The 26,191-nt window shown below is 40.5% G+C and overlaps 1 protein-coding gene across 1 annotated transcript; it reads right to left on the bottom strand.

The window, feature by feature from the left end:
* Positions 1–3,259: 3,259 nt before the first annotated feature.
* On the bottom strand, positions 3,260–26,137 carry LOC142382585 (phosphatidylinositol transfer protein beta isoform). The gene is made up of 11 exons (XM_075468614.1): positions 26,062–26,137; positions 21,674–21,704; positions 18,051–18,196; positions 17,742–17,833; positions 17,536–17,543; positions 17,333–17,407; positions 17,165–17,248; positions 15,132–15,209; positions 9,458–9,568; positions 9,066–9,188; positions 3,260–5,794 (listed from the first exon to the last, which is right to left on the bottom strand). Exons 1-11 carry the CDS (start codon positions 26,079–26,081, stop codon positions 5,747–5,749), a joined length of 816 nt encoding a protein of 271 aa, XP_075324729.1. The 5' UTR covers positions 26,082–26,137; the 3' UTR covers positions 3,260–5,746.
* Between the last annotated feature and the right edge of the window lie 54 nt (positions 26,138–26,191).

Genomic DNA, 26,191 nt, shown 5'->3' with positions numbered 1-26,191 from the left:
ACAGCAGTTTAACATGTAAGACAAATGAAACACACGACTTTGAATTATTTTTGGGCTTTCTGGCAATTGAAAAAAGCAACAAGATTATAGTGAAGCACAATCACTTTTAGAGAAAATAATGATTTAAAGTGGTCATTATGTCGGAGTCATAATTGATTTATTTGAGCTTAAATGGAATGCATATGCAGTTCACAATTAAGTCTTGAATTTGTTGCCGTGATCTCAGAATCTATAAGTTGTCTTTTCTAGTTATGGACGGAGAAAAAGCTCTAAGTGCTAAATAGCCAGCATAGTTATCCGGCAAATAGAATGTCCACTCTTGTACCAGGAGGAGAGGGTCTTGAATGTAAAGGCTGACCCAGAAACCCACCAGGACGAGGCAGGGACATGGACTTCTTGCAGCTGAGTGATCAGAAGCTCAGAGTGGTGAGGCAGGCATGGAGTAAAGCAGTTGCAGGTAGAGGAGAAAAGAGAAGAATCTCAAAATGTTGAGATGCGCTCAAGTCTGTTTAGTTTGTGCAGTGTGCTGCTTCAACACAATTCCACTTTCTCTCTGCATCACCTTGCCGATGGACCACCTCCATATCTGGAAGCCATCTGGAAGTAGCATCTTAAGAATTTAGCCAAAACAAGCCTGGAAGTGTGTACATATCACCGTTCTGTTTAGGCCTTTTGAAAAACCAAGATTAATATTTATTCTCATCCGATAAAAGCCATCATGTATCACAAATCCCCACAAACAGCCCAAGCAACTCAACACAAGGAAAAATATCCAGATATTGTTAGATTTGACTGTAATGGTAATAACTTTGCCATAAGATTCCTGCTCGCATCGTCTAACTGTTCTCTCCAAGACAGAGACAGCATGACAAACCAATAGCACGTTTTATTTCCTCCTCAGTCCCTAGTGATGATAAATGCAGCCCAGAGCGACTGCTGCTGAGGCGACTTCATGACAATGGACAGTCTACAGGCTTTCAAGCACTGTCACATTACCACACTTCTCCGCTGTGATTTAGTACTCAATTTGTCTCAATATTTTACTCAGTAGGACAAGATAGCAGAAGCAAGTGCCCTCTTTTACCCTTAATTCATAGTGTTAAGCTTTTCCTCAGATAGACATACATTACAGTGGGGGCCGCCCAAAGAGACAGTTCCTTCCCCTGTTGGGGGGTACGGCGTCCTGTGCAGTTCAGGGAGTGAGGAGCAGAGCCTCAGTGTGTCCTATGGGCCTGTCACTCAGCTGAGCCATCACAACTCCCTGGGTCAGGGCAGGTTAAGCAGCATCTGTCATCCAGAGAAGCACTATTGTATTTAGGCTAGGGATGCGACAGACTTCTACCACACACACACACACACACACACACACACACACACACACACACACACACACACACACACAATTAGTCTCCACTTCACATGTTGAACAACAGGAAAAACTCAGGAGAATCTCTGGAGCTAAATTTGACCCAAGCCGGGGGGATGAGGAAGTACTGGTGACATCATTGCCAACCCGTGTAAGCCAGAAATAAGTGTCCTGTCCAAGAAAACCTGCAGCCCCCGAGCAAATGTGTCCGCAGGGGATAGAATCACATAAAAGAAAGTGTGGTAGATGAGGACCAAACAGCGAGTTTAAAATAATAAAATAAACTCTCACAGGAGTGAGTCGTCTTGCAATGAGGAATTTAGCCTAGCGGTGCACAAATACAAACATTTTTTTTTTTTGGGGTGGGGGGTAAGGCCTACACAAATTATTTGAAAGATTTAAAGAATCTTTTAATTCTGTTTGTGCATTACAGCAATAAGCTGGCTATCAAAGAGCGGTTTTAGCTCTGAACAGCGAGACTTCCTTTGGCAAAGTGCCTGGATCTCCTGCTGTGTCAAGTCTTCAGCCTCTCTTTCAGATTTATTTGGTCTCTTCATCTGTTGACGAATCTATTTAAAAGTAAGAGGCTCACTCATGACATGTCCCTTCATCTTCTCTGAGAGAGAGAGACACATGGATGGATGGATACATGCCTACAGTAGACTACTGTGAGCTGCCACTTAACAGGAGGTGTGTGGGCGAGTCTGCCCATCTCCCCTTTTAGAAACAGCATTATTTGCGTGTTCAGTGGCAGAAATGACTGGTTTCCTTGCAGAAAGCCCATGTGACCATTCCTCCAAACAATAAAAAAGTCAGCTATCTCAGCCAGCAGACTGGCAGCTTTTCCTGCTGTTTAGCACAGATTCCGCTGTTATTGTGCGACTTTTCTGACCTGCAGGTCACAGAAAGTCTAGTCCTTACAGGAGTCACCAATAACTTTACTGAAGGAATGTTTGTTTTGTGCTTTGCAGCAGAGAACTAGAGTTTGAATTTAGCCTCGTCTCTTCTTTAAGCTACTCCAACTTGTTTGTTATTGTATACCATCTAAAAGGTGGAGACTATAACTGACAAAAAGCTGGATAAACTGAACATCATCTTAAGATGACTTATGAACATATGTGGGGGTTGTTGGGTCTAAAGTTTAAATAGCAAATATCATGAAACAATGAAAGGGCTTTGGCCAGCCTCCCCACATCCACCGACTTTGAACATTAAAGGGGTCACTTATGGACGAGTTTGCAATATCCCCTCAGGCTAAACTTTAAAAGAAATCATTCCTTTCCCATGTAGTTCATTGTATTTTCCTGGGCCTGTTAGAGGTTTACATTTTTTTTCTTTTTTTAAACACACTATACATTGCAGCAACACAAAGTTTCTTAAACTCTTAGTCTTTGCCTGCGTTTCAGTCCGTAGCTTATTCTGTGAGGTCTCAAACTAACCATGGCAGGTACTATGCAAATATGGGATAAGGTGAGATCATTAAATTAAGGAATAAAAACATGAAGTACAAATGAGCATTTCAGGGGGCAGTGCTGTGTGTGTGTGTGTGTGTGTGTGTGTGTGTAGGTCACCAGTCCATCACAGGCTCAAAAGAGACAAATGAGAGATGCTCACACTCACTTTACAGTCAGATTTAGAATCGCGTATTAAACTAACATGTATGCTACTGGACTGTAGTAGGAAGCTGGATTACCCAGAGAGAACCCATGCTGGTACTGGAAAAACATCCAAACTCCACACAGAAAGACCCCCGCTGAGATTCAAACAGAAATTCTTATTGCAGTGAGGGTACAGTGCTAAGCACCACACGGCCGTGCAGCCCAAATGCATAATGTGGAGTCTTTAAATCCTCAGTATCCAAATGCATACAGTCGGACAAAGAGCAGCAACTCATTATAGACACAAAATTTATTGATACAATATGCAGACTTAACACACACAGATCTCCAGAAAGAAAAGGCACAGTATACCATACATTCACGACCATGTCCCCTGATTTTCAAAAGCTGATCAGAACCTTTTTAAAAGTAAGCTGTTGTGGAATTCAAACATTACAATAAGCTATTAAAGTTGCTTAGTGACTTTCTCTCCCCTATATCATCAGGAGGTAAATCTGTTTCAAGTTCTTAATAGTCCCTGGACTTATTCAACTACAGGAATCATTAGGTATACCTGGAAACACGGATTACACTGTAGATTGTTCCACACTTTCCCTCTGAAACCAACGCATATCATTTCAGTAGAAAAACATGGTCCAGATGGCAATAAAATGGAACAATGTGTGTTGTGACCACTTTAAAATACTGAAGTCTAAAGTCAGATTTCCTGAAGAAAAATATATGGTATGGAGATAAGAGAACAATATTCTATAAAAGAAAAAAAAAAAAAAAAAAAAAAAATCATGTATCATTTGGTTTACCTGAGAATATTTCATTCTCAGAAAATGTTTCCTTAAACAACTGCTTTCAAATTTTCCTACGGAAATGACTGAACACATGCAAACATCAATGCAGTTACACACTTTGGAAAACCTAACTATAGAAGAAATTATGACATTTTCTCAGTGATTGAAAATAAAATATCAGATCCAATAATGTTCATCTATTGAAAAGAATATGGAAACAAGATGTCTAAAAAAAAAAAAAAAAAAAAAATTCCTGTTGCACAATTTAAGACAATGACACAACTAGAGCACACAATCTCAGCAGGGATCAGATGATTAAACCACGTGTGCGTGTATGTAACACTAGCAATAAATACTGCAGGCCAATGCCACATGGTTGTGAAGCCTAAAGAGGAAAAGTGCACTTTAGTGTTGAAAGTCCAGAGTAATTCATATGGCAAATCTTTCCAACATCTGATCTGAGGCAGAGATGTTACCCTGCAGCCCTTTGCAGCGTGTACACTGGCTGCAGACAAACATGCAGTTCCACTGAAAGAAAATATTTGAATGGCCAATAACAGCGTTACCCATAAAGCCCTGTTTACCAAGATTTACTCCTAAGAAGCAGCCGCTAATGCTAACACTTAGGTATCAATACAACTGCCATTTAGAAATGAGGGAGGTAGCTGGAGCGATAGCTGGCAGCAGAGCTACGAGAGGTGAAGTAGTTATAAAAAAGGTCCAGAGATTAAGGCAAGCAGTGCGTGGTGCTGGTGTCGACTGGGCACTGATAAGGCAATTATAAATCTGTAAACACGACTGGAATGAAGTAGAAGAAGAGGCCTTTTGGAAACCAGCTAACCCTCTGAGAACCAGATGAGCGAGACAGGCCCCTGGGGTGCGCCGGGTGGATGTGGTTCAGTTTGGCTTGTGACAGAGGTTGGAGGGGTGTAGCACCATCTGTGGCTGTTTTTCAGTGCGCTTTTTTTCCTCAAGGGACATCTGTTGAAGAGGTGAATGCTGCGCTGTATGCTATGTGTAAATGTCTTTAGAACAGCGTGGGGTGGGGTGGGGTGGGGGAGGGTAACTGGTGAGAACTGTAAGATCCTTTAGGTGAACAAGCTTGCAGGGATCTGCCCCGCAGGAGCTTTTAACGGATAAGTCAGCGCAAAGGTATCCACACCTGTGTCTCTGTGTGTAAATGTGCAAGAATGAATTCACACTTCCATCCTCATGTGCGTAATCTATGTGTCATATCCATGTGTGTGGGTTTTTACTAGGTTTGAACAGGAGGGAGAGTGAGTACCTGTACAGGCATGATTGTCAGTGATAATAAGATGCAGTGCTTTGGTTAAGGTGGGGTGATGGAAGGAGGATTATAATGGGCCTGGGCGCCAAGGGTGTTAGTAATCACTTAATGGAGGCTGTGGCAGGAAGGAACATGAGTATGACAAACAGTCTCATGCCAGGGAATGCAAACCACTGAGCCATGATGTTTACAGTTAAGACCATAGAGGAGACAAAGCGAGGTCATACAAGACATCACCTTGTGAGGAATGTGTCTGAGGCAAACAAAAGTTGATTTTCTGTGAAACACAAAAAGGAAACATTTGGTCAAACACCTGCCACAGTGGAATCAAGCCGACTAATTTGCTTTTCGGTATTCATCTATACTGCAAGCAGCTCCTTCTTTACGTCTCCCCTGAAGTCTAGGTCTCACAAGATCATGATAGCTGGCCTTTCTCTACTCAGGAGATCAAAATTAACCAGAGTCTTATCAGCTTGGATCGTGTTGGTTTCTAGAAATCAATTCCTCACTGGACAGAATGTCTATGATTGGGGTCAAGTCAGGGATCTGCTCTATTGATTGCAGGTCGCAGTGCTCCCTCCTCCACAGCCTGAATCAGTTAAGGTAAAAAGTGGCATCAATGGAGCCTGTTTTTTTAAGCAGAGTCCATCAGTGCCGTCATTGTGGGGTTTTAAAATCCTGTGCCTTTTCATTCGTCTGCAGCACTGGTTCCTCGTACATCACCCTTTTTGCGAAGCTGTGGGGAAAAAGAGAGGAAAAAAAAAAAAAAAGATTACAAGTTAGATTTATGTAAATGGTTGACAGGATAACCCGGTATGTGCATTCACCGCAAAGATGATAGTTTCTAATGAATATTTAAACTTATTTTTATTCAATACATGCAACATTGGAGTTTTACCTCTTTGAAATCCATTAAAAATATAACAAATAGCTTTTAACACACTGAAATATCAAGTTCCTTAAAAATCATCTCCAACAGTCCTTATCAAGTCTTCCGTTTGTCTCCAAGGCAGATAAAAGCATCACTTTCAAATTCTCCCATCCTGAGGCTGATGACTGGAAAGTCAATTAGTGTTAGAATCTGATAGCCCAACACCTTAAATGAAACCATTTCAAACTAACCCTGGCTCTAAACAGAGGAATAGACAGATCTGATGAAATGGCGTGAGGATTTACCCTCTCTTCTCCATCCTTTCCCCCTCTTCCTCCCTCTCTTTTCTCCCTCAATCACAGGCCAGACTCCCTCTCAACAGCAGAATTCTATTTGTATGTTAATGAGGAAAAAGGAGCCATCTTGAAGCAGCCCACCGCATCCTCACCCTTACCTTCTCCCATACCTCCTCCTTCTACACACGCCCAAGCACTGGATCACAATACAGTGATCCAGTGCAGCGTATGGCACACAGACATGTCTGTGGGCGCATTGTCTCCTTAAAGTAGAGATTCTCATCCGCCCAGAGCAATCCTGTCCCGTACATAAAGAACAGTAACCGTATTAACCATCCCACATCATCCAAAACAGTCCAAGTGTGACCCTGCTAACCCTTCAGCTCGGAGGTATAGGCCTTAACCAGCCTCCTCGCCACAGCCCTCTTTGATGGTACCGGCCTGTTTACGCACTCCAAGGGAAAATGGGAAACACATGCTGAATTGGGCGAGATGTTCTGAGGGGGAAGGCAAAGCACAAAACGCTGCATGTTGGTTGTAAGCCAGGAATGTTTGAGACTGGCCCTCTTTGGCCAGTTTAGTCCAGATTCCTCCCTTGTTCTCCATGTACGGCCAAAACCTCGAAGACTGATATTTGGAGTAGCTCCAAGAGCAGAGCGGTGGTAAGGTTTTAGAGAGAATGAGAGTCACAGAAATCCTAGCATGTGATTTAGAAGCTAACCATTTTTCTTCTCCTTCTTTAATTTCTCTATGGGAATGCTTCTGGTTCCGGATACTTAGGAAGTCTTTCTGAGTAAGTTTCAAACTACTAGCTACCCTTAAAAAACAGCATGTTTAATTCTGAGGAAGTTATGCACACACACACACACACACGTACGTACAAACCATGATAGGACTAACTCAGATTAACACCTTACAACCCAGCACATAAATCTCATTTTTGTGAACAACAGATGTGGACTGAAAACCTCTCACCACACTGAGAAGTACAGAGTGAAAGAAGCAACACAGACACCCCAGAGTGAGTAAAGACAAGCATGTGACTGGGATTTTTTTCCACTGCGGACTTTGGTTAGTTGCACCATGCCATAAACAGCCACAACCAGCCGAACCACGCCAATTCGCTGCGAGCGTTTTTCCACTGCATCTCACAGAGATGCTTCAGTAGCGTGCGTGTACAGTTATTTTCTATAAACTGTGTGATAAACACATTTCCTAAGATTAATTAAAGCGTCCCACCATTTTTCTAGAAGAAACTTTCAAAGTGAAGCAGCATTGACAGAGAAATGTTAGACTGCATGAGCTTTAACTTAACACAGCTCTGATAGATTTAAAGCAATACAATGTAACTTCTCAAAAAGCCCATTCTGGAGCTCCCCCTACAGGCTTGGAGGTAATGTACGGTTACGACACTGTCGGCCTCTCTCTTTCTCTTCCTTGCTTCATCAGTCAACGTCTTCTTCTGTTTCTTCGGTGGCTCTGCCATGATGATCTTACTGACAATGTTGCGCTAGCTTAGCCTTATAACTGGGAGCGTGAGAGGGGTCGATTTGTTTTTGCGGTAGGTGTGCCAGAAAGCAAGTCGAAGTACTTCCGCTCAGCTCCCGGGCCGGTCCAGCAAAGTTACATAGCGCAGTTATTCCAACTCAGACCCCCGAAGGGCATAGGAGACAGGCCAATCGTAATATTAAAACTCATTCTAGCCGCACAATTTTTTTCAAGCTGTTAGTTTAAGGTAGAAATGTTACATAGTATTGCTTTAAGGAGGGGAAATTTAAAAAAAAATTAAAAATAAAAATCAGCCAACAATAAAATAAGGCTGAAGTGTAGCTCAACTCCAAAGTATACAAAACAGAATGGTGAGGTTATGGGATGACACCAGACCTGCTACAGACATATCACTAATCTGCATTGAAAATGCATGCCATTACAATTGGGTATGGCACAACTAGCCTCAGCCAGGTCAGTGGAAAAACCCTTTAAAAGAGTGGCCTTTACCAGTAATAACTTACTCAGCAACACACAGACCTAAACTTGGCCAGGCTGCTCCTCTGCAGCTTTTGTACCTCGCACAGAACCCTGCTTACGCATCTGGACAAAAAGTACGATTCAGCAAATCACAGAAATGGGCGTTAAAAAGCCTGGGGAAAAAAAAAAAGCCTAGAATTAAGCAGTCACAGAAAAGTTAAGGGAGTTTATTTGCTAGTTATATTAATCAGAAATTAACCAACTAAAAGTTTAAAAAAAAAAGAAAGAAAAAAAAGTAAAGAAAAAAGGTACCACAGGGAGTTTTCCACATTGTAAAGTTCTGCTTACATATCTATTGTAATAGTAAAGGGGACTTTTATTGTACATTTCTCATAAAGCACTCACAACCAACCCACATGCATGTTTGTCATTTCAGATGTGCTTGAGTTAAACGGTACAGGGATCCACTCATAGGAATCTAAAAAACAACCAAAAAAAAGGAGTCCACAGGGAACCCTTGAGCCACTAGATTTACTCCAGCAGTCATTCTGTTTTAGCACAGTAGCATACCTCCGGTCTACTCAGCCAATATAGAGAATGGAAGACTTCATTCTTCAGATCTTCATCAGAATAAGACTTGACAGGTCTCAAGCTTGGCCAAGTACATCAAATGTAATATCTGAGACAGTCTACAAGTTAAGAGATAGTTCTTTTCTTTAATCCTATCACTAGCCAACATCGCATGCATAAGGATTAGGGATGTCCCGATCAGGTTTTTTGCCCCCGAGTCCGAGTCATTTGATTTTGAGTATCTGCCGATAACGAGTTCCGATCCGATACTTCTACATGTGGGACAGTAATGTAACACACACCTCATCCAGCTCTCTCTGCGTCTCTGCCTCCATTCGCCGGATATCATCCATAGTCAACTCCACCCACTTATCAATCCAACAGAAGAGCTGGCGATGGAAGTTGGTGAAGATCCTCTTCTCTTGCTGAAGGGGACAGTGACATGTGAGATCAGTTTCATGATAATAAATCAGAGTATGTTTGAAAAATATGGGAAAAACATGTAAAAACCTCCCCAAGTGGTGAGATTTGAAATGGGAGTAAAAAAAAAACCCAATTATATTGGAAAATTACAGAGCGCTAGCCAGGGTCAGTCACTTAGGAATAACAGTCATGCTTCTAAAAACCTGAATTCTCAGCATGAGCAAAAATAAACCTTCTGTGTGAGGCTTAACTGCGCAAACACGTCACTAACCTCATGGATGAAGTTCTCCACTTTGGTTTGCAGCCCCCACCACTTAAACTTGACTGTGACTAGTTTGTAGGCACACATCCTTGGGCATTCAGTTTTACTCATCAGCTCTTTCTGTTGGGAAAGGAAGATCAGTACTTTCAATCATCACTTTTTAAAAGCACAAAATCAGAATAAAAATACCAGCAAAAACTTTCCTGTGAGACAACTGTTAAAAGAAAAAAAGAAGAAGAAGAAGAAAAAAAAAAAAAAGATAATGCCATTCTTGACTGATCTTGGATGCACACAAAGCTGAAATTCATTAATACATAATACTTTGGGTGCGGAGCTTGCTGAAATAATTATCAATAAGATCTGCTGTGCTCAGATAAAAGTGTTCTAATCTACAACACACTTTCTAAATTCATCCGCTGCCGCTTGCACTATGCTTCACTCTGAAGAAGAGAAGAGAAGAAAAGAAGTGAGGGGGTGGGGGGTGGGGGGAGTTGGGGCACAGCAAAGTGGATAAACTCCAGATGAAGGGACCATTTCCCTGCCTCCGCCCTGACAGCGACACCGCTCCCAACAGGCATGCCTTTGTGGCCACAGAAGGCAGATAAAACGGTGCTCACGAAGCGATAAGGGCGTCGCAGTGCAAAGCTGGTTACATTATTAACACCCAGGACCTGCTCGCCCCCAGAACACACATACTCTCCCTCCGAGAACACCTGTTTAATTAATCACTTCATTCTGGCTCGGCATTCCAAGAGAAAATGCCACAGACCTGCCTCACTCACCCTCCTCATCCCACTGCTGTTTGATGCTACAATCATGGAGGAGTGCAGGAGAAGGGAAATGAGAAACATTTCTAAATTTGCAGTGGGTTTAGAAAAGTTGTCATCGCTAAAGGAGAACTTCACATGAAACGGATTCGACATCAAAACACTTACGGTGACATTTCTTCTCTCCTTCTCTGTGCCCCACTCAAAGGAGCAGAAGTTTTTAGAAATACAAAGGGTACTGATATGCAAGCATGTGTGCATGCAGAGATAGACAAGAGTTTTATTGCTCCAAGAAGCTGGCAGAAATTGTGCCTCTGTTGTCACATAACCCCCCACCTTTTCAAAAAGTCTTTTCTATGTCCACAGCGGACGGAAAAGTGATCTAATTAAAAAACACAAAATAAAAGTTGCGACGCTTTATTCATACTTTTTAAAGCAGCTTGGCTGCCTTTGGTCTGTGAACATTCTTGCAGCATAGGAGAGTTTCCCATGGTGAACTTTGAGGGCTCCAATGCAGAGCAGAAATTCTCAGCGCTCCAACAGCAAGCAGGACCCCTACTGCGGGTCGTAAAGGGGAAAGATACAAAGGGCCTGACAACCTTTCTGTGGGAATCACCTGCGCCATATCGACATTTTACCTTTCACCAAAAATACAGTCTTAACAAAAGACCTGCAGTCTATAAACTGATGCTTTCCCCACCTCCGGCTTTGTGTTATGCCAAACAATCGGTTCGGCAGATAAAGCCCAGAGAATATGGGGTTCATTTGACCGGATAAACTGACATGTCCATTTCATTCTATTGGACCAAAGACAGATCAAAGGCCAGCGTTATAGTGCTGTGGACGCCATTTGAGCCTTCCTCCAGCTATGGCTGTTCTTTGTCATTGGTGATGTGTGGAGAGACTCATATCTACATCAAAACAAATATTTAACTGTCGAGTTAACAAAAAATAGAAAACAAAATAACAAAAGCTTAGTATTTGCCGCTTTCATTGTACATTTTGTTTCTCGTCTATGAATATTGGAGGTCTCCATAAGCTCTTGACTCTCACCATGCGGACGTGTGTTGCAGGAGACACTGAACCCAATGTTGCCTACCGATGCGTCAATCGGTGCGAGTGTGTGTGTGTGAAGAGAGAAAAAAAAAAAAAAGCACTGTGTAGCTTGTAACATTGTATAGACTAAGACTTAGTGTTCGCAAATGTGTGAATGCGGCTTGCAGTGAAAAAGCACTTTGAAAAGAAAAAAATATATGTACATTTTTATTGTGTCTGTACAAACCTGCCACAGGATCATCCAAAGAGGATGAAGCTGCACCACCACACATACAAATTCTTCTTTGGTGTCTGAGAAATCTTCTAGCAGAAATTGCCTGAAAACATGTCGGGTTTTATTTTTCACAGCTCTCTCATGTTTTGCTTCTCCAAATGTTGTCGTGCAATGTCTCCCATCATCCAAGCCACTGAAGCCCGGAGCTTTCTCAGAGCAGGCAAAAGCTCGTCTACATGGATGACCGTCTGCTTGAAATAAATATCCAGATGTTTCATATACATTTTATCATGACCATTTCAAACGACCATGAAGAACTGCATAAGATTACAAAGCCGATACTGAAGTAATCAGTCAAAACCTCCCATATCCATTCATCTTTTAACTTTGGCTGAGCGGCAGATATCTTCAGTCAACTGCATGAATAAGTCATATCATAACCCAAAACCACTTCATGATCGTAATCCAACTATAAAGCGGTCTTTATAATTAAGGGTTTCCTGTTAAATACAGAAGTGAAGTAGGCTGACCTGCTCCATAAAAAGCCCTCTCTGCTCTGATTGGTCAGTTCCAGATGCACGATGATCACCATACAACATCAATCTTTATGAAATTTCAGAATATAAGAAAACGCTGGTTTAAACTCCATTACATAATGAATCATCAGCATTATGAAACTGTGAGGCCATTACATGCTCCGACACACCATGCAGAATTTTTAAAATAGGTTTTAAATATTTTTGGGTCATTTTTAAGGCGATTACTGATGCATTGTGGATGTTTAACGCATAAAAGACTACAAATCAGTTTCAAGGCGACGATAAATATCAATCTCAGGTAGGCCATGTTGAGTCGAGCTTAAAGCGGCACAATGCAACTTTTTCATGGTCATAAAATTGCTTGGCAATCATCAGATTGCTTGGCTGACCCATTCTGATGAAAACGGTGACATTTCCATCTCCATCTGGTGGCCCTAGACCGAAACAGCGCTTGCAACTTTGCCTGTGGCGCCGCATGCTTTGTTTACCTCTGGAAGTCTCGCGACACACGAGAGCCGAGAACTACTGCTTCACAGCAGGTCGTAAAGGGCTCTGAGCCGAGCCAGGTAGCCTGATAAGACACACCCCCTCTCCATTAGCTGTCGACGGCTCTCCAACCACAGCCCTTTTACAGACAGCCGTTCCACTTCCTATTCGCCCCATTATAAAAAATTTGGCTGCAGTTCAGTTGATTTTCTCTGGGGGCGCTGGCGAGCGAGTGCAGAATGACCATTTTCCATAGGGCTGGCGCTAATAACTCAAAAAATGTCCCCGCTAGCGGCTGAAACCTGAAAATAATACTGTGATTTCTGACAGAGGGATGTGGATTTATATCGAAAGTACAATAACCTGGGAGTTATAGCTTTCTGTTTTCTTACAGGTCTGGCATTTGCGAGTCAGTATCTGCTAGCATCTAGCTAACGGAATCTGAAGAACGCACGGCTGATTACGACCGGCTGCTTTACGGCACTCGTCCACTGTGCCAGAGTGCTAACCTGGTGCCGCTAACAACAACGAAAGCTAAACCAGAGGCTAGTCAGAGAGTATGTAAAAGGGCTGTGCTGAAATCTGTAACTATTTGAGCTAACACCTCTCTGCTAGCTCAGCGCTAGGACTGACCATGCCGTAAAGTGATGCCACATGCGTGACGTCACTCTGGATGCAATACTGACAATAAATGTGTATTTTAAACAAATCTAGTGAGTCTAAAAAATCAAACCAAGTGCCGTTTGAAAGGATAATTTATCCTGCCTTTAGGAAAATTAAAATGAAAAAATATAAAAAATTATATCCAAAGCAATGGCTGGATATAAGGTGGATTTCATAGTACCACCATAGAGTTCGGCGTGCTCTGCACTGCTTCGTTGGCGCCCCTAGAGTGCAGTACCACCCGGAAATAGCCGCCAGTTTTCCCTCTCCTCATATAGAGACTCTCTGCTCCAACTCTCTGCCAGTGTCTTGAAAAATAAACCGTAAATTGCCTCTGGTGGGTTTACGACAGTCTGGCTAGACTGTCGCCTTATTTTCTACGGAGCTCCCCCTACAGCTTTGGGGTGTGTATTGCATGGTAAACAAACCCCGTATTACTGAAAGTTGCATAGCGCCGCTTTAAAAGACGTTCAAATTTTGTGGGAGTGAGGGAGGAACAAATAATGACAAGAAGATAATACGACTATATATGAAAAAAAAAAAAAAAAAAAAAAAAAAAAAAAAAAAAAAAAAAAAAAAAGAAGGTAAGCTTACAAAGCGGTTACTCATGACACATTGTGAGTTAGTGTGAATAACATCCATGTAAAAACAGGCTGAGAAATGGCACCCTTTTCCGTTTGTATGGCAATTAGCCATGAGACTAGTTTTCTTAAAGGTGAATCGCCAATTGGAGCTGCTACCAGGAACGTTTGTGCCCAGTGCAAAGCAAGCCAAGTGACATCCAAAGTGGTGTCTAAAAATTGAACTGAAATGCTTGACGTACAATGGCATCCGCTTAAATTCAGATTGGTTGTCGCCACATAAAAACTTTACACTCTTATAAGACTGTTCATTGGCCACCCTTCATGTACTCTGTAAAACATCCCAATCGTTCCAATTAAGAAGCCAAACGGCTTTAAAAGTCCACCCTAGTATGTATCAAATATTACAGTATACAGGGTGAAATGCAGCTGATTATTTCACTTTTTTTCCCTCTCAATTTCTCTAAACATTAAAAGGCATTGTTTTTTGTGAACGCAATTAGGGATGGGAATTGATAAGATTTTTACGATTCCAATTCCATTTTCGATTCTGCTTAACGATTCGGTTCTTTATCGGTTCCCTTATCGATTCTCATTTGGAGAAAAAGGACAACAAACCGGTCGATTAGCATTAACTTTGTTTAGTTTAGAAGTAACACGAGTCATGACCTTACAAACCCAACAACGGTGAGGTCCACATTGGTCTATCATGGCCTGGGTAATTTAACTCTTCCCTGCTCTGGTGAAAGGAGAAGCTGGAGGTAGACGGGAACTGGGGGTAGTACCACCAGCCTCTGGCTCTGAGCCAGTCAGGCTCTGTCTCTCATGATTTCATCTAAATGTAATGCCTGAGAAAGCATTTATTTAACCTTAACCGTTACTAACAGCAGCTTTTACAATGAGTCAAATGGCGCTAAAATGATAGGCAGTGTTTGTTAGTTAGTTAGTTACCTGCAGTGTTAGCCGAGGACATGCTAACGTTGCTGGGTTCAGATTCACCAACGTTAGTCCGGAGCAGATCGAAAACGCGACATTCATTCATAGTTATTAGCATGTTGGTAGTATTTCCTCCCTTTGGTGAAATATTCACTTTGCAAGTTGCCCTGTTATGGTCTTTTTTAGGGATGTGTAATCAAACTTTCGAGCGTTTGTACTGCTTGGGCGCCATGTTTACTGTTGACTGCACTGGACTCGCCACGCAACGTTGCGTGTTGACGTCATTCGCGCTCACTGGAATCGATAAGGGAATCGTTTGCAAAATCGCCAAACGATTCCAAGGAATTGAAACACTGGGAACCGGTTCTCAACAAGAACCGGTTCTCGATTCCCATCCGTAAACGCAATACATTTAATCTTCATCGCTCACATATTCATTACCTTCCAGGAGGGCCCGAGCGGTCCGCGACTGGTCTTAACCGACTTGAACTTGGCAGGATCCTCATCTGGCTTATAGTCCTGTCGAAAGAATTACATTTAAAACAACTGATACAAAGCAAAGCATTTTAAAAACAAACTTAAATCACCTGTGGTAAGCCTAAATACAGTGCATTACTGGGTTCAGACATTGTAAAGCAATTCATTTGGACAATATCAGGGCGTTTTTAAGACAAACTAAAGCACGTTCAGACACTGATGACCAAAATTAATGAATGATGAATAAAAGCTCACCATCAGCTGGAACACCAGTGAATTTGAGAGAAACACATGCCACTATCAACATCTTCATAATTAAAGTGACATTCAGATCTGTTCATGTCAGGAAATTCTCCTGCATCTACCCCCCCAAGGGTTGTTGGAGTGCATGTACTGCACAGTAAGCATTTGGTGTTTCAAGTTTCAAATGCAACAGAACTCCTCATCCTGTATATGCACTTCATACAATACCGTCCTGCCAAACCCACTTTAATGAACAAAACACTTATGACCTATTACACAAGAGGCTCTTGGTCCCACACGAACAAGGCTTAACAAGTAAGGATACTAGGATACAGAGCGCAAAGAATGAGCAATATGACAAAGATGACCTCATAAAAACAGGCAAGAGAAATAGTAATACAAACGTATGAAACTGCTTTCAAATTATCAACAGCTCAAGGGCCCAGTAATTTTAAATAAATCATGATGCGCCTGCAGCTAAAAGCTTCTTTTTCTAGAGCTACTGACCAACTGGAGGGTGCCAAACATGTGGAAAGAAATGGAAACGCACTCCCCTCTAACACTACCTTACACACACACACAGTCACAATAATGTGGCTGTTTTAATGCTCAGAGCTCCATCGCTATAACAATACACTGTGCAGCACTAATGAGGTCTGTGAATCGTGTCGCGGTACACGAAGAGGCGCAACTCCTCAAGTAAAAGGAGTGTGTGTTCAAGTACAAGTGTGTTTATGTCGTGTGTATTTGTCTAGTTGTGGCGCACGCACCACTGTGAGCTTTAATTACACTAACAAACTCATCTGTGCTGGCGGTGCGCCCCAGGCCCTGCAGTCATGCCCGAGGCTGAGGGCTGATAGGGCCCTGAGACACAGCACACTCCTTCAGCAAGGCAAACATGTCCGCCTCGTTAACTGCTCACAGCAAACAAACATGCACGCACACACAAACTGGTGCTTCTCGGCCAAATAGCCACACATTTAATTGCACAGAGAGCCACACTGAAATGAGGCAATGGGATGTCAAATAACAGCAATAATGTGTAACATCTTCAAATAAGATTTCCAAGATTGAAAAATAAGTTGATTTTATTCTTGGCATTTCAAAACAAATACACAATATTTGAGCATTGAAGTTCTTAATACTTATTTCAACTGAACGTCAGTTTAATCATTCACTGAATAATTGTTTTGGATAACAGAGAATTAACGAGCAATTCTATTAGACATTTAGTCACCTTTTACAAGCAGAAAAAAAACAATCGTTTTAGTTTTTTGTTGTTTTTGTTTTACATCATGGCGAACTCAGCACCTTTGGGTCTTTTAGTCGTTAACAAAACTCTGATTTTACTTTTCGAATATGCTTTATAGGCCTGGGAACTAGTCGCTTCAAAAAAAATTTACACATTGGATTTACAAAAATTGTACATTTAACAACATTTATATTCAGTACATAAAGACGTATTTTAGCCATTCTTCTCTCAAAGTCTAAATGCAATTTCATGTTAGAAATGCTACATTCTCAGGATCCACTTTTCAGTTGTCATTCACTGGTCCTCTACTTGGACAAATTGCTCAAAAAGTAAATAAACTAGTAAATTATCTGCTCATTAGATATAAAATCTATCTTTTTATGTAAAATGGAATGGTTAAACATGAGGGAAATGGGCTGTAATGACCCCACTTGTCCACACGGAGGCATCAGACTGAGTTTGAACCTTGCACCATAAATGTACCTGAAGAATTTCTACTTACAGCAGCAGACACTTGACTTCTGTCTGCAATGTCAATAGGCACAACAGTAGCACTCTGCCATGTGGATCTGTCTAGTTTGTGCACCTGAACAAACAAAAGAAAATCTGTCACATAAATTCAAATTAAAGAATCATATTGCTTTACTCAACGCAACATACAAGTACTCACATTCTCCTGTGTGCCCAAGTCTGGTTTGTGCCAAGTCTCAATTTTAATAAAGAAATTGTCTTTCATATATTCATTCTGGGAAGAGGATATATATCAGGAAACGACGTGTATAAGAAAAGTGAATACACTAAGCTGAAAAACCTTCATTTTTCTTAAGCCTCACAAGTATATTTGAATTTAAGAGATGGCTTAAGACAACATACCGTCACGACTGGATCAAGGTAGAACATGTGGGGAAAAGGAGAGCATAATTATAAAGATTTTAAAGAAATTTGTACATCATACACAATAAAATTCATAAGACTAAAAACACATGCCGATTACACAAGTTGCACACAAATTTGATCAGAGAGAGGAAGAGGGGTTTAAGGGTAGGTTGAAGAGGAGGGATAAACAGAGGGGGACTCACTGGTTCTGCAGTAGGGGTAGGCATTCCAAGCTTTTTCATGGAATACCAGGGAACCTTCGGGAGCTAGGAGCTTGACAAACCCAGGGACTTTACTGCAGGGGGGTGTAGGATAGGAAGAGGACGAGAAAGGGAGAAGGAAAACACACTGCTTCAGTTATCAGTGCTTCTAAAAGGGAAGACGAGCAGGAGGGAGTAATGTCACTTTTAAAGCTCCACAGATGGGACAACACTGCCACTGCCTGGTACAGTCGCGCTACTACACTGAAAAAATGTGCCCAATAATCTGGTTAAAAGGGGAAAAGTGCATACCTCTTCAGATGGTAAATTTTGTGTGTGTACTGTCCTTTCTCTCCATCTTTTTCATAGGGCTCATTCTTGAGTACTTCAATGCCCTCACCCCCTCCCGTCTCATTTTTGCTTGCTTCGGCGACAGAGAACAGCTGCCCAACTTGATACTGTAACATATAAACGATAAAGTTAAGAAACAGACGAAAACAATGGAAGAAAATTTACACCAAATGTACATACTTTATTTCAAACTATATGTGAAACCACGAAAACAAAACTAGCGTTTTCTCATCTTCCAGAAGTTCCCAACATTTTTCGGGCTTGGGAAGGAAAAAGAAAAAAAAAAAAAAAAATCAAGACTGTACAGAAGTCAGAGAAGGAAATGACAATTGGTTTAAGATATGTACCAAACATATCTCTGAACAACAGGTGGGATCCTTAACCCCTGACTGGGAGCCACCGTTACAAGCTGTGGGGAGATGGCATTAATCACCTTCCAAAACTGAGACAAACTGCCAAAAACGGTCTTGAAAAGAATTTAGTGGGCACTTAGGAAGTCCCCCTTTTTTCTTTCTTTTTTTTTTTCCACTTAAGGTTCCTTACAAAATGAAATGACCTTGAAGTCTGTAACTGGCAGTCGTGAAAAAGAGACAGTTGGATTCTTTAAATGGTAAGCAAAGGACCCTCAACACGTCCTTTATTAACTTCAGTGTTGGAAATACTGGACCATCCATTAGGAAAGAAAGGAGATAATTATGTCCCACAATTACTTGTGGCAACAACATTCAAAGCGATGCTCAGTGATTTTCACAGAGTGGTATTAATTGGGAATCAAGTCGATAAATGAGGACAAGAGGCTAAGTGTGAACAGCCTGTGATGCAATATTTTACTTTAGCAGCCTTTTCTTCCCTTATCTAGATTAGCAACCAGAGTAATTAGGTTATTTATTTATTTATAGTATCTTATATAATTTTAAATAGGCTAACATAGCCTCAGTGACAACACAATAAAAATGTGTTAAAAAGGCCAATTATCCAATACATTTCTTTATCAGGCATCGTTTTGGACAGCTATAGTTTGACTTTGACAAATTCACATCCATTCACAACAGAGTGTATTCAGATTCTCATTTCAATATGGTTGTCATTTTATGAATCATTACAAACTTAGTATTTAGGAAAACACATAGGTCATTTGATGATTCAACTGTACCCTTTATCTCCAAAAAAGGCAAAAGGGAGAGAAACTAAGATTCATGACATAATGTTCTTTAAACACTGGGAAGAACTGCTTGCTTTGTTATACAACTGACAAACATGCAACTGACCATTGGAACTGGTGACGTAATTTCTTTATTGGGATACAGCAAGTGTTTTAGAATAAAAAGCACACAAAGCTAAGTTGAAATCTATCAACCGACCCTCTATGGCACTTACAGAGTAAACAAAATAATCCAGAAGTCGTCAAATGAGGACAAAAAAATAACTATTTTACTCAGGATTCATGTTTTTGTAGTTAAATGAAATAATTGATTGTTCATTACAAGTTCTACTAGCAAATATATCTGATGTGTTAATTGTTTTATTTAGCTAGACAAAATAAAATGTTCTGTGTGGTGGTTAGCACCGTCTCGCCACAGCGAGAGGGTTTCAGGTTCAACTATCGGCTGGGGCCTTTCTGTGTGGAGTTAGCATGTTCTCCCCGTGTACGCGTGGGTTCTCTCCGGCCCTCCGGTGGGAGGAAGCCGGAGTACCTGGTGTCTCTAAATTTGCTCTTAGGAGTGAGTGTGTGTGTGGTTATTTGTCTCGTTTGTCTCTGTGTGCCTGCGGCCTGTCCAGGGTGTACCTGGCCTCTCACCCAATGACCGCTGGGAAAGGCTCCAGCTCCCCCGCGACCCGACCGACGGATTCAGCGGTATAGATAATGGATGGATGGATGGAAAACAAAATGTTCATGATACAGTTTATTTCTCATTAAGTATTATCAAAATATTTATCTATCAACAGGAAGCAAATCAGAACAGAACATTATTCTCATCATTCAGGCAAGTCGAAAATATTGTATGCATGATGTAATATTGTTTTGTTATTTTCCCTTATTCATCCATTATAACATAATATTAGAATTGTGGCTGAATGTTTTAGACCATTGTGTTAATACCACAAATTGTGTCTCTTCATTTTCAGGGTGCCCTTTGGAGGAGCCGGTGGGCTTTGTGGACAGTTGGAGTTGAGGTCTAGGGAGAGGAGGTCGAGGAGAAATTCATCAGGGATAAAGAGTAGGCCTCTTGTGATATGAGAGGGTTGTGCAAAAGATGCAATTTTAGGTCATCAAAACGTTTAGAGCTAATAAAACATAGGTTGAAGCATCCACACTACCCTGCTTGTACTCAGATTGTCCCTGTTGATTTAAAAGTTGGGGGGCACTTCATGCACATTTATCTAGAAATCATACACAGACTCAACAGTCAGGGCAGATAGTTTAATTTTCGTTTCTTGTATGTAATTCATGTAGTTTTAACACAGCAATATTTTGAACACCTTGGGACTGATTGTGAATACAGTACGAATATATATTCCTGACCCTCTCTCAAAAGTTGTTTTGAGCATGTTTGTGTGTGTTAAATGTTCTTAAATATCTAAGTATTATATTTCTGTAATGAATGTTGAAACTCTGTTTCAGAAGGTTTTTCACTGCATTTTTGAAAAGCACTATTCCAAATCTGTACTAAAAAAGTATTGGGACACCTGCACAATCCAATGCAATTATTTCCAGTCCGCAGCTCTACCAGCTTCTGCTTTTGTTAAGCTTCTACATGCTCAGTTTTTATTTACATTGTCAGAAAGGTGATAATTTGACTTTATGTTTATTACTGAAGTTGTGGTGGATGGTGCTGGTCTACCATTGTAGTGCATTATGTTGACAGTGTTCCTAATATTTAGTCCCAATAGTGTATATTGGATGCAGTGTCTGTTCTTTTCATTTCAGTCATGCTAATGTTAAACTTATGGCTGCCCCATAAAAGATTGGGCAATTCAATCCACAATAGTAGTGGATTTACTTTGACTGTTCTTGTTAAACTGTTTAAAATGGAAAATAAACAGTTTAATTGCATCATAATTTAGTTGTGTGATATGTGATAAATATATATTAAATGCATAGAGTATTGGTTAAATATATTTGGTAACATTTATCAAAAGAATAATGGCAATGATTACCTAATTTTAGTGAGTAATGTAACGTATGCAACCAAGTAAATTAAAATGTCAAGCACAAGAAAATAATTCAAATCTACTAAATTACTTCATAACAGCAAATTCTAAAGATATATAAAATTTACTTAAAATTTTGAGTAAAATGATGGTCCTGCCTATGAAAAACAAGTAGACTTTACTTAATTTGTTTAAATAAATATAACTTAAAACTTAGATGTAATTAAGTAAATGTTACTTAATACCTTCACAACTGTAATGTTTTATGGTCAGTAAATTTACTTGATACTGGCAAGTGAGTGTTACTTGATATTGCAGCCTTAAATTTTACTTAAGCCACTTGAGTGCAAATACTTACAAAGGGTTTTTTAAGTAAATCTTATGAGTTGTTTTTTTCAGTGTGAAAATGAAAATGAAAAACGATTACTCACCTCCTCAACACTGCAGGGTAAAACCACACGGCTGCAAGAGAGAGAAAAAGTGGTAAAACTCAGACTTGCTCTCATAAAGCACTATTTAGTATTGAGCAGTTTGCCAGAACCAGTCCATTTCTACACAGACAACAAAGTAGGTCTGCAAGTTTAACATCACTGCAGCAGATAAACATAGTGAATGTGTCAAGTGAAATATGAATTGCGTGGTCCACAGGGGCGGCAGACAACTTTGCAAACGGTTACAAACAGAAAAGTGACACAAACGTACTGCAAATGTACACAATAGACCCATTCAAACATAATGAGCATTTTCAAAAAGCGTCTAAAAACTATGCATCGTTTCAAAACAAACTCCTGAAATAGTTTTTCTATCATTAAACAGTATAAATAAATTACAACCATACTTTGCTCTCGTGTTTATGAAGAAAAACCTCAACTCTGTAACCACTGTCCACATCACAGGTGTAAAAATGGCATCAATATTGGTACAATCTACAAAACCAACAAACAACCCCTCATGATAAACAGAAACCCTCTACTGCCAGGAGCAGGAAGAAGCTGGTAGCTGTCGCACTCAGTGAAAAAGAGGCCAGAAAGTCACTGAGGTCAGTGACTGAGGAAAAGTCTGAATGGACAATCTCTGGTCCAAAAATGACAGAATCCCCCCACTTTTAAGGATTTTCATTTAGCTTTTTTATTTTGTTCGGAGAAATGAACTAAAACCCAGAAATGACAAAACTATTTCATCTCATAGCTGCACATTCTGGTACAAGAGTTTCAATGATTTTTGCTTTGTGGCGAGATGCGTCGACACCCTGAAAAATGACCGGCATCATTGAAAAGACGCTTCAAGTTCAACTGAAGAATGGAGTTCAGCATTTCAAGGTAAACCTGTGCATTAACTGTAAAGGTAATTACTGTCATCTTCTCTGATCTTTTGCCTGATTTCAACCCCACATCATCAATAATTGTGGAGGTTTACTTGTTTTCTTCCGTCTATCATCTCTATACATGTTTCATTGGACCTGCACCAAACAAAAATCCACCAGCATCTCCATGCCCAATGCAGACTGATGATTCACCGCTGAATAACACTTCCATCCAACAATCCACAGTCCGTGACTGCGTGTCTTCAGATCGCCGTTACCTTGTTTTCGTCGGTTAGGTGTTAGTGATGGTTCGTGTTTTGCTTTTTTGGGTGCAAAGTGCATTTCCTTCAGCTGGTTTTCCTACAGTTTGGTCACAAACTCTGAATCCCGTCTCTGCCCATTTGTTTTTCATCTTCTTCTGTCCTGATGCGGTGATGCCGTCTTGACATTTAGACTCGTGCAGATATTTGCTTTAGAAATGAAAAGTCATTAAAAAGAGTAATTCCATTTTTTTTTTTAACCTCACAATTGTGCGATTACAGTTTTCTCCACTACTTTGTGACAAATATTCAAAAATGTTCAGCTAACAAACATAATAATAAATAGATTTGCATCCTATCTGTGTTGTGTTCATACAAAATAAAATGGATTGAAAGAGCATCCTCCACTTTGGTGAGGCCGGGGTTGAACTGCAACTTTTTCGTCTCGTGTTCAAACTAAAATACACAATGTGATACGTTTTGCATAAAGGCATTGCATCAATTGCAATGATGAGCAAATAGTTTCCCCTTCCTAACCGCACAGTGCAAAAGAGAGAGAAAAAGGAGGAAGAGGAAGTTCTGTCTAAGCATAAGTCTAAAGCGACGCTTTGTTCTAGCCTAACGCACACTTTGGGGGAGCTTTTATTTTTTCCTATGTTCAGTTTAATTTTGATGAGCATTGTTGAACATTGACAAATTTGTGTTTTGCCCAGAACTGCCACAACTCCCTTATCCAGTGTTGAAAACTGCAAAAACAGCTGAACTAAAGTGACTTACAAAAACTGGAGTTTTTTTTTTTTTATAATTCTTTCCAAGCAACCACAAGGCCACAGACTTATTTAAGCAAAGCCTTGTAAATGGTAAAAGGACTGTACTTGTATAGCGCTCTTCTAGTCGAGCTGACCACTCAAAGCGCTTCTAACTACATGCCACATTCACACACACTCATACAGCACGTCTACGTCTATACACACGACGTGCTTTCTAATCATTCATACATTTCTAATCCGATTGGTGGGCAACTGCTCTTCCTCCTGAGCTACAGCCGCCATGAGTGATGTTTAAAAATAAATAAATAAATGAAGGCGACAGAGCAAATGAGGCTGGTTCTCACATTTGAAAATGACCACAACCCACTGTTATATCGTGTGAAATGTGAAGCATCTATTTATTTCTCCATTAATTAATTTGTCTGAGAGAATGCTGCAATAGAAAAACGCAGAAGTGGGAATACAATACGCCCTCACAAAGTTAACAAGGGATCTCATGCACTAGTCCGGATTAAGGTCATTTAGAATTTTAGTGTATTTTCCCGTTTACCCAATAGGAACTTGGATGGAATTAACGTCACATGCTGCCAAGGTGCATGTCAAAAAACATGCCTTGTTCTATTCATGAAAAAAAGAAAACCTGGTTTTACGTAGCAAATTATCCGAATTTGTATCATGATTACACTTTTTTAATTCGGTGCTGTATGACATTAAAACAGAATCCTGAAACACTCAGTAGGGTAACTGGAACATGTCAACAGTCCTAAGAGAATATTTTTCATGACAGGAGATCCTGTTTTGATGAGCACAGTATCAAAGTTTTGCTATTGTATTGGAACTGTATATGGGTTACCATTTATAATTTGTTTACTAAATTATAATAAATCGGGTTGATTAATCTGGCAACCCATAAATAAGTCTAACAACTCGCTCAACAATACATGTCAGCAAATATCTTCACCGGGACTCCATGGAAGAGGGGATTTTGTATCTCAATGAGGCTTTCTTAACTAATAAAGGTGCACAAATGAAATAATGACACAGAAAGTACCCATTTTTTTCTTTTGTTACAGGATACATTCACCCTTTTCTCTCTACCCTTCCCCTTTTCCCATGACCCTAACAAAATTATGCAATTGAGTTTAGTTACAACAATAACAGACACAAACTGAGCAAATTGCAGAATGAAACAGAAATAGTGGGAGAAAGAGACTGGACTTAATTAGCTAGAACAAACACAACTATGGCTCCTTTTATTCTATGCAGCATTTTTGGTGTTTTTTTAAATTGGCTGTGGATAAAATGCTGAAAGTGTAAATATTGACTCTTGCGGCATTCAAAGATACACTTACAGAAAAATGATGCAGCTCTGAATTTTACAATGTTCAATTTACACTTAAAAAGTTAAATGAGAGGTACTAAAATCATTCAGTTGTCTGATGGTCTATTTGGAGGATGTATTTTGTGGTGCTGTTACACCGTCATGACTAAAACAAAAAGGTGTTTTTTTTTGTCATTTAGCCGCACTGATGTGCCCAAAGTAAAAATTTCAGCAAAAACAAACATCCAAAATGAGTACATCCTTCTATCAAAGGCTCTCTAGCTTAAACAAAAACTGAATCTTTTGACCATTGTATAATCATTTCTAAAAGTACTACTAATTCATTTCTTATTGAGTAAAGTTGCTTTGAGGATCATTTCCACAGACCCGGTTGCTTATTTCTCTCCGAGACCTGGCAACACTCGTGAGATTAACGGTACAAATTGAGTCAAATTCAACAAATGTCTTTAAGAGCAACAGGAAAGCCTTAACTACTGGATTTCTGTACAAGATTGTGCCATGTGTACTGAAATGGTTTAGCATGCTGCACATTTTCTAACCGATTTAAACCAAACGTCATTACTTAGCTTACCGATACCCGATGTAAGCTCAAGGAAGCAGGTTAGTCAACGGAAGAACCTTCATTTATGTCGCGACACAACATTTCAACCAAGAACTAGCCAACCAAAAGAACAGCTGGAGCTGTTACGAGTTTGTGTCAGTACTGCGAGCACAACACAGACCTGGACAACGCTAGGTGACTTGCCTGCTCAGGTAACGCTTCAGGTTAGCTAACTTAGCGTTAGCAAATCTTTTGAAGTTCACCATTTTGAAGCTGGAGAGTACAAGTGTTGGTGCTCAACGCGCCCACACACTGCACAACCCGCGCATTTAAAAGCCAGGTTATTTAGCATGTACGTGGGCGAAACTTTAGAAAAACCAACAGCTGTCACACAATGCCATGCTGCTGCTGTCAAAGCCGGTAGGCCACAGCAGCTCTTAAGCAATCCCACCCTTCCCTCGTGTGATACCGACACAAGATGAAAAGTTCCCCCTGATGTCCATGGCCTGAAAAAACTTCCCAGCTAAATCAGACTGGTATAATAATAATATCAGGGGTTCTCAAGCCAGGAGAAATCTGTTTAAGCAGAATAAGCAAACTTACTATTCCTTGATGAGAACCATCGTAACTTCTTCCTTTTGGTGCTGCCCAGCGACCGCTGATTGCTGCTGACGTCATCGGCTCTAAGAGCTGCGCGTGTCACCGCCCACTAAAGCGGTGATTTGTGAAAGAA

Source organism: Odontesthes bonariensis, chromosome 6 (assembly GCF_027942865.1).
Source record: "Odontesthes bonariensis isolate fOdoBon6 chromosome 6, fOdoBon6.hap1, whole genome shotgun sequence".
NCBI lineage: Eukaryota > Metazoa > Chordata > Actinopteri > Atheriniformes > Atherinopsidae > Odontesthes > Odontesthes bonariensis.
This window is presented reverse-complemented; position numbering and strand designations above follow the sequence as displayed.

Bases quoted from the DNA above. Each gene is read 5' to 3' on its own strand.
- LOC142382585 (XM_075468614.1), bottom strand. From the start codon at position 26,081: ATGGTTCTCATCAAGGAATA. The intron at 21,705-26,061 runs GTAAGTTTGCTT...TCTCTCTTGCAG, and splicing joins ATGGTTCTCATCAAGGAATA to CCGTGTGGTTTTACCCTGCA. The intron at 9,189-9,457 runs GTTAGTGACGTG...TGTCCCCTTCAG, and splicing joins TGGAGAACTTCATCCATGAG to CAAGAGAAGAGGATCTTCAC.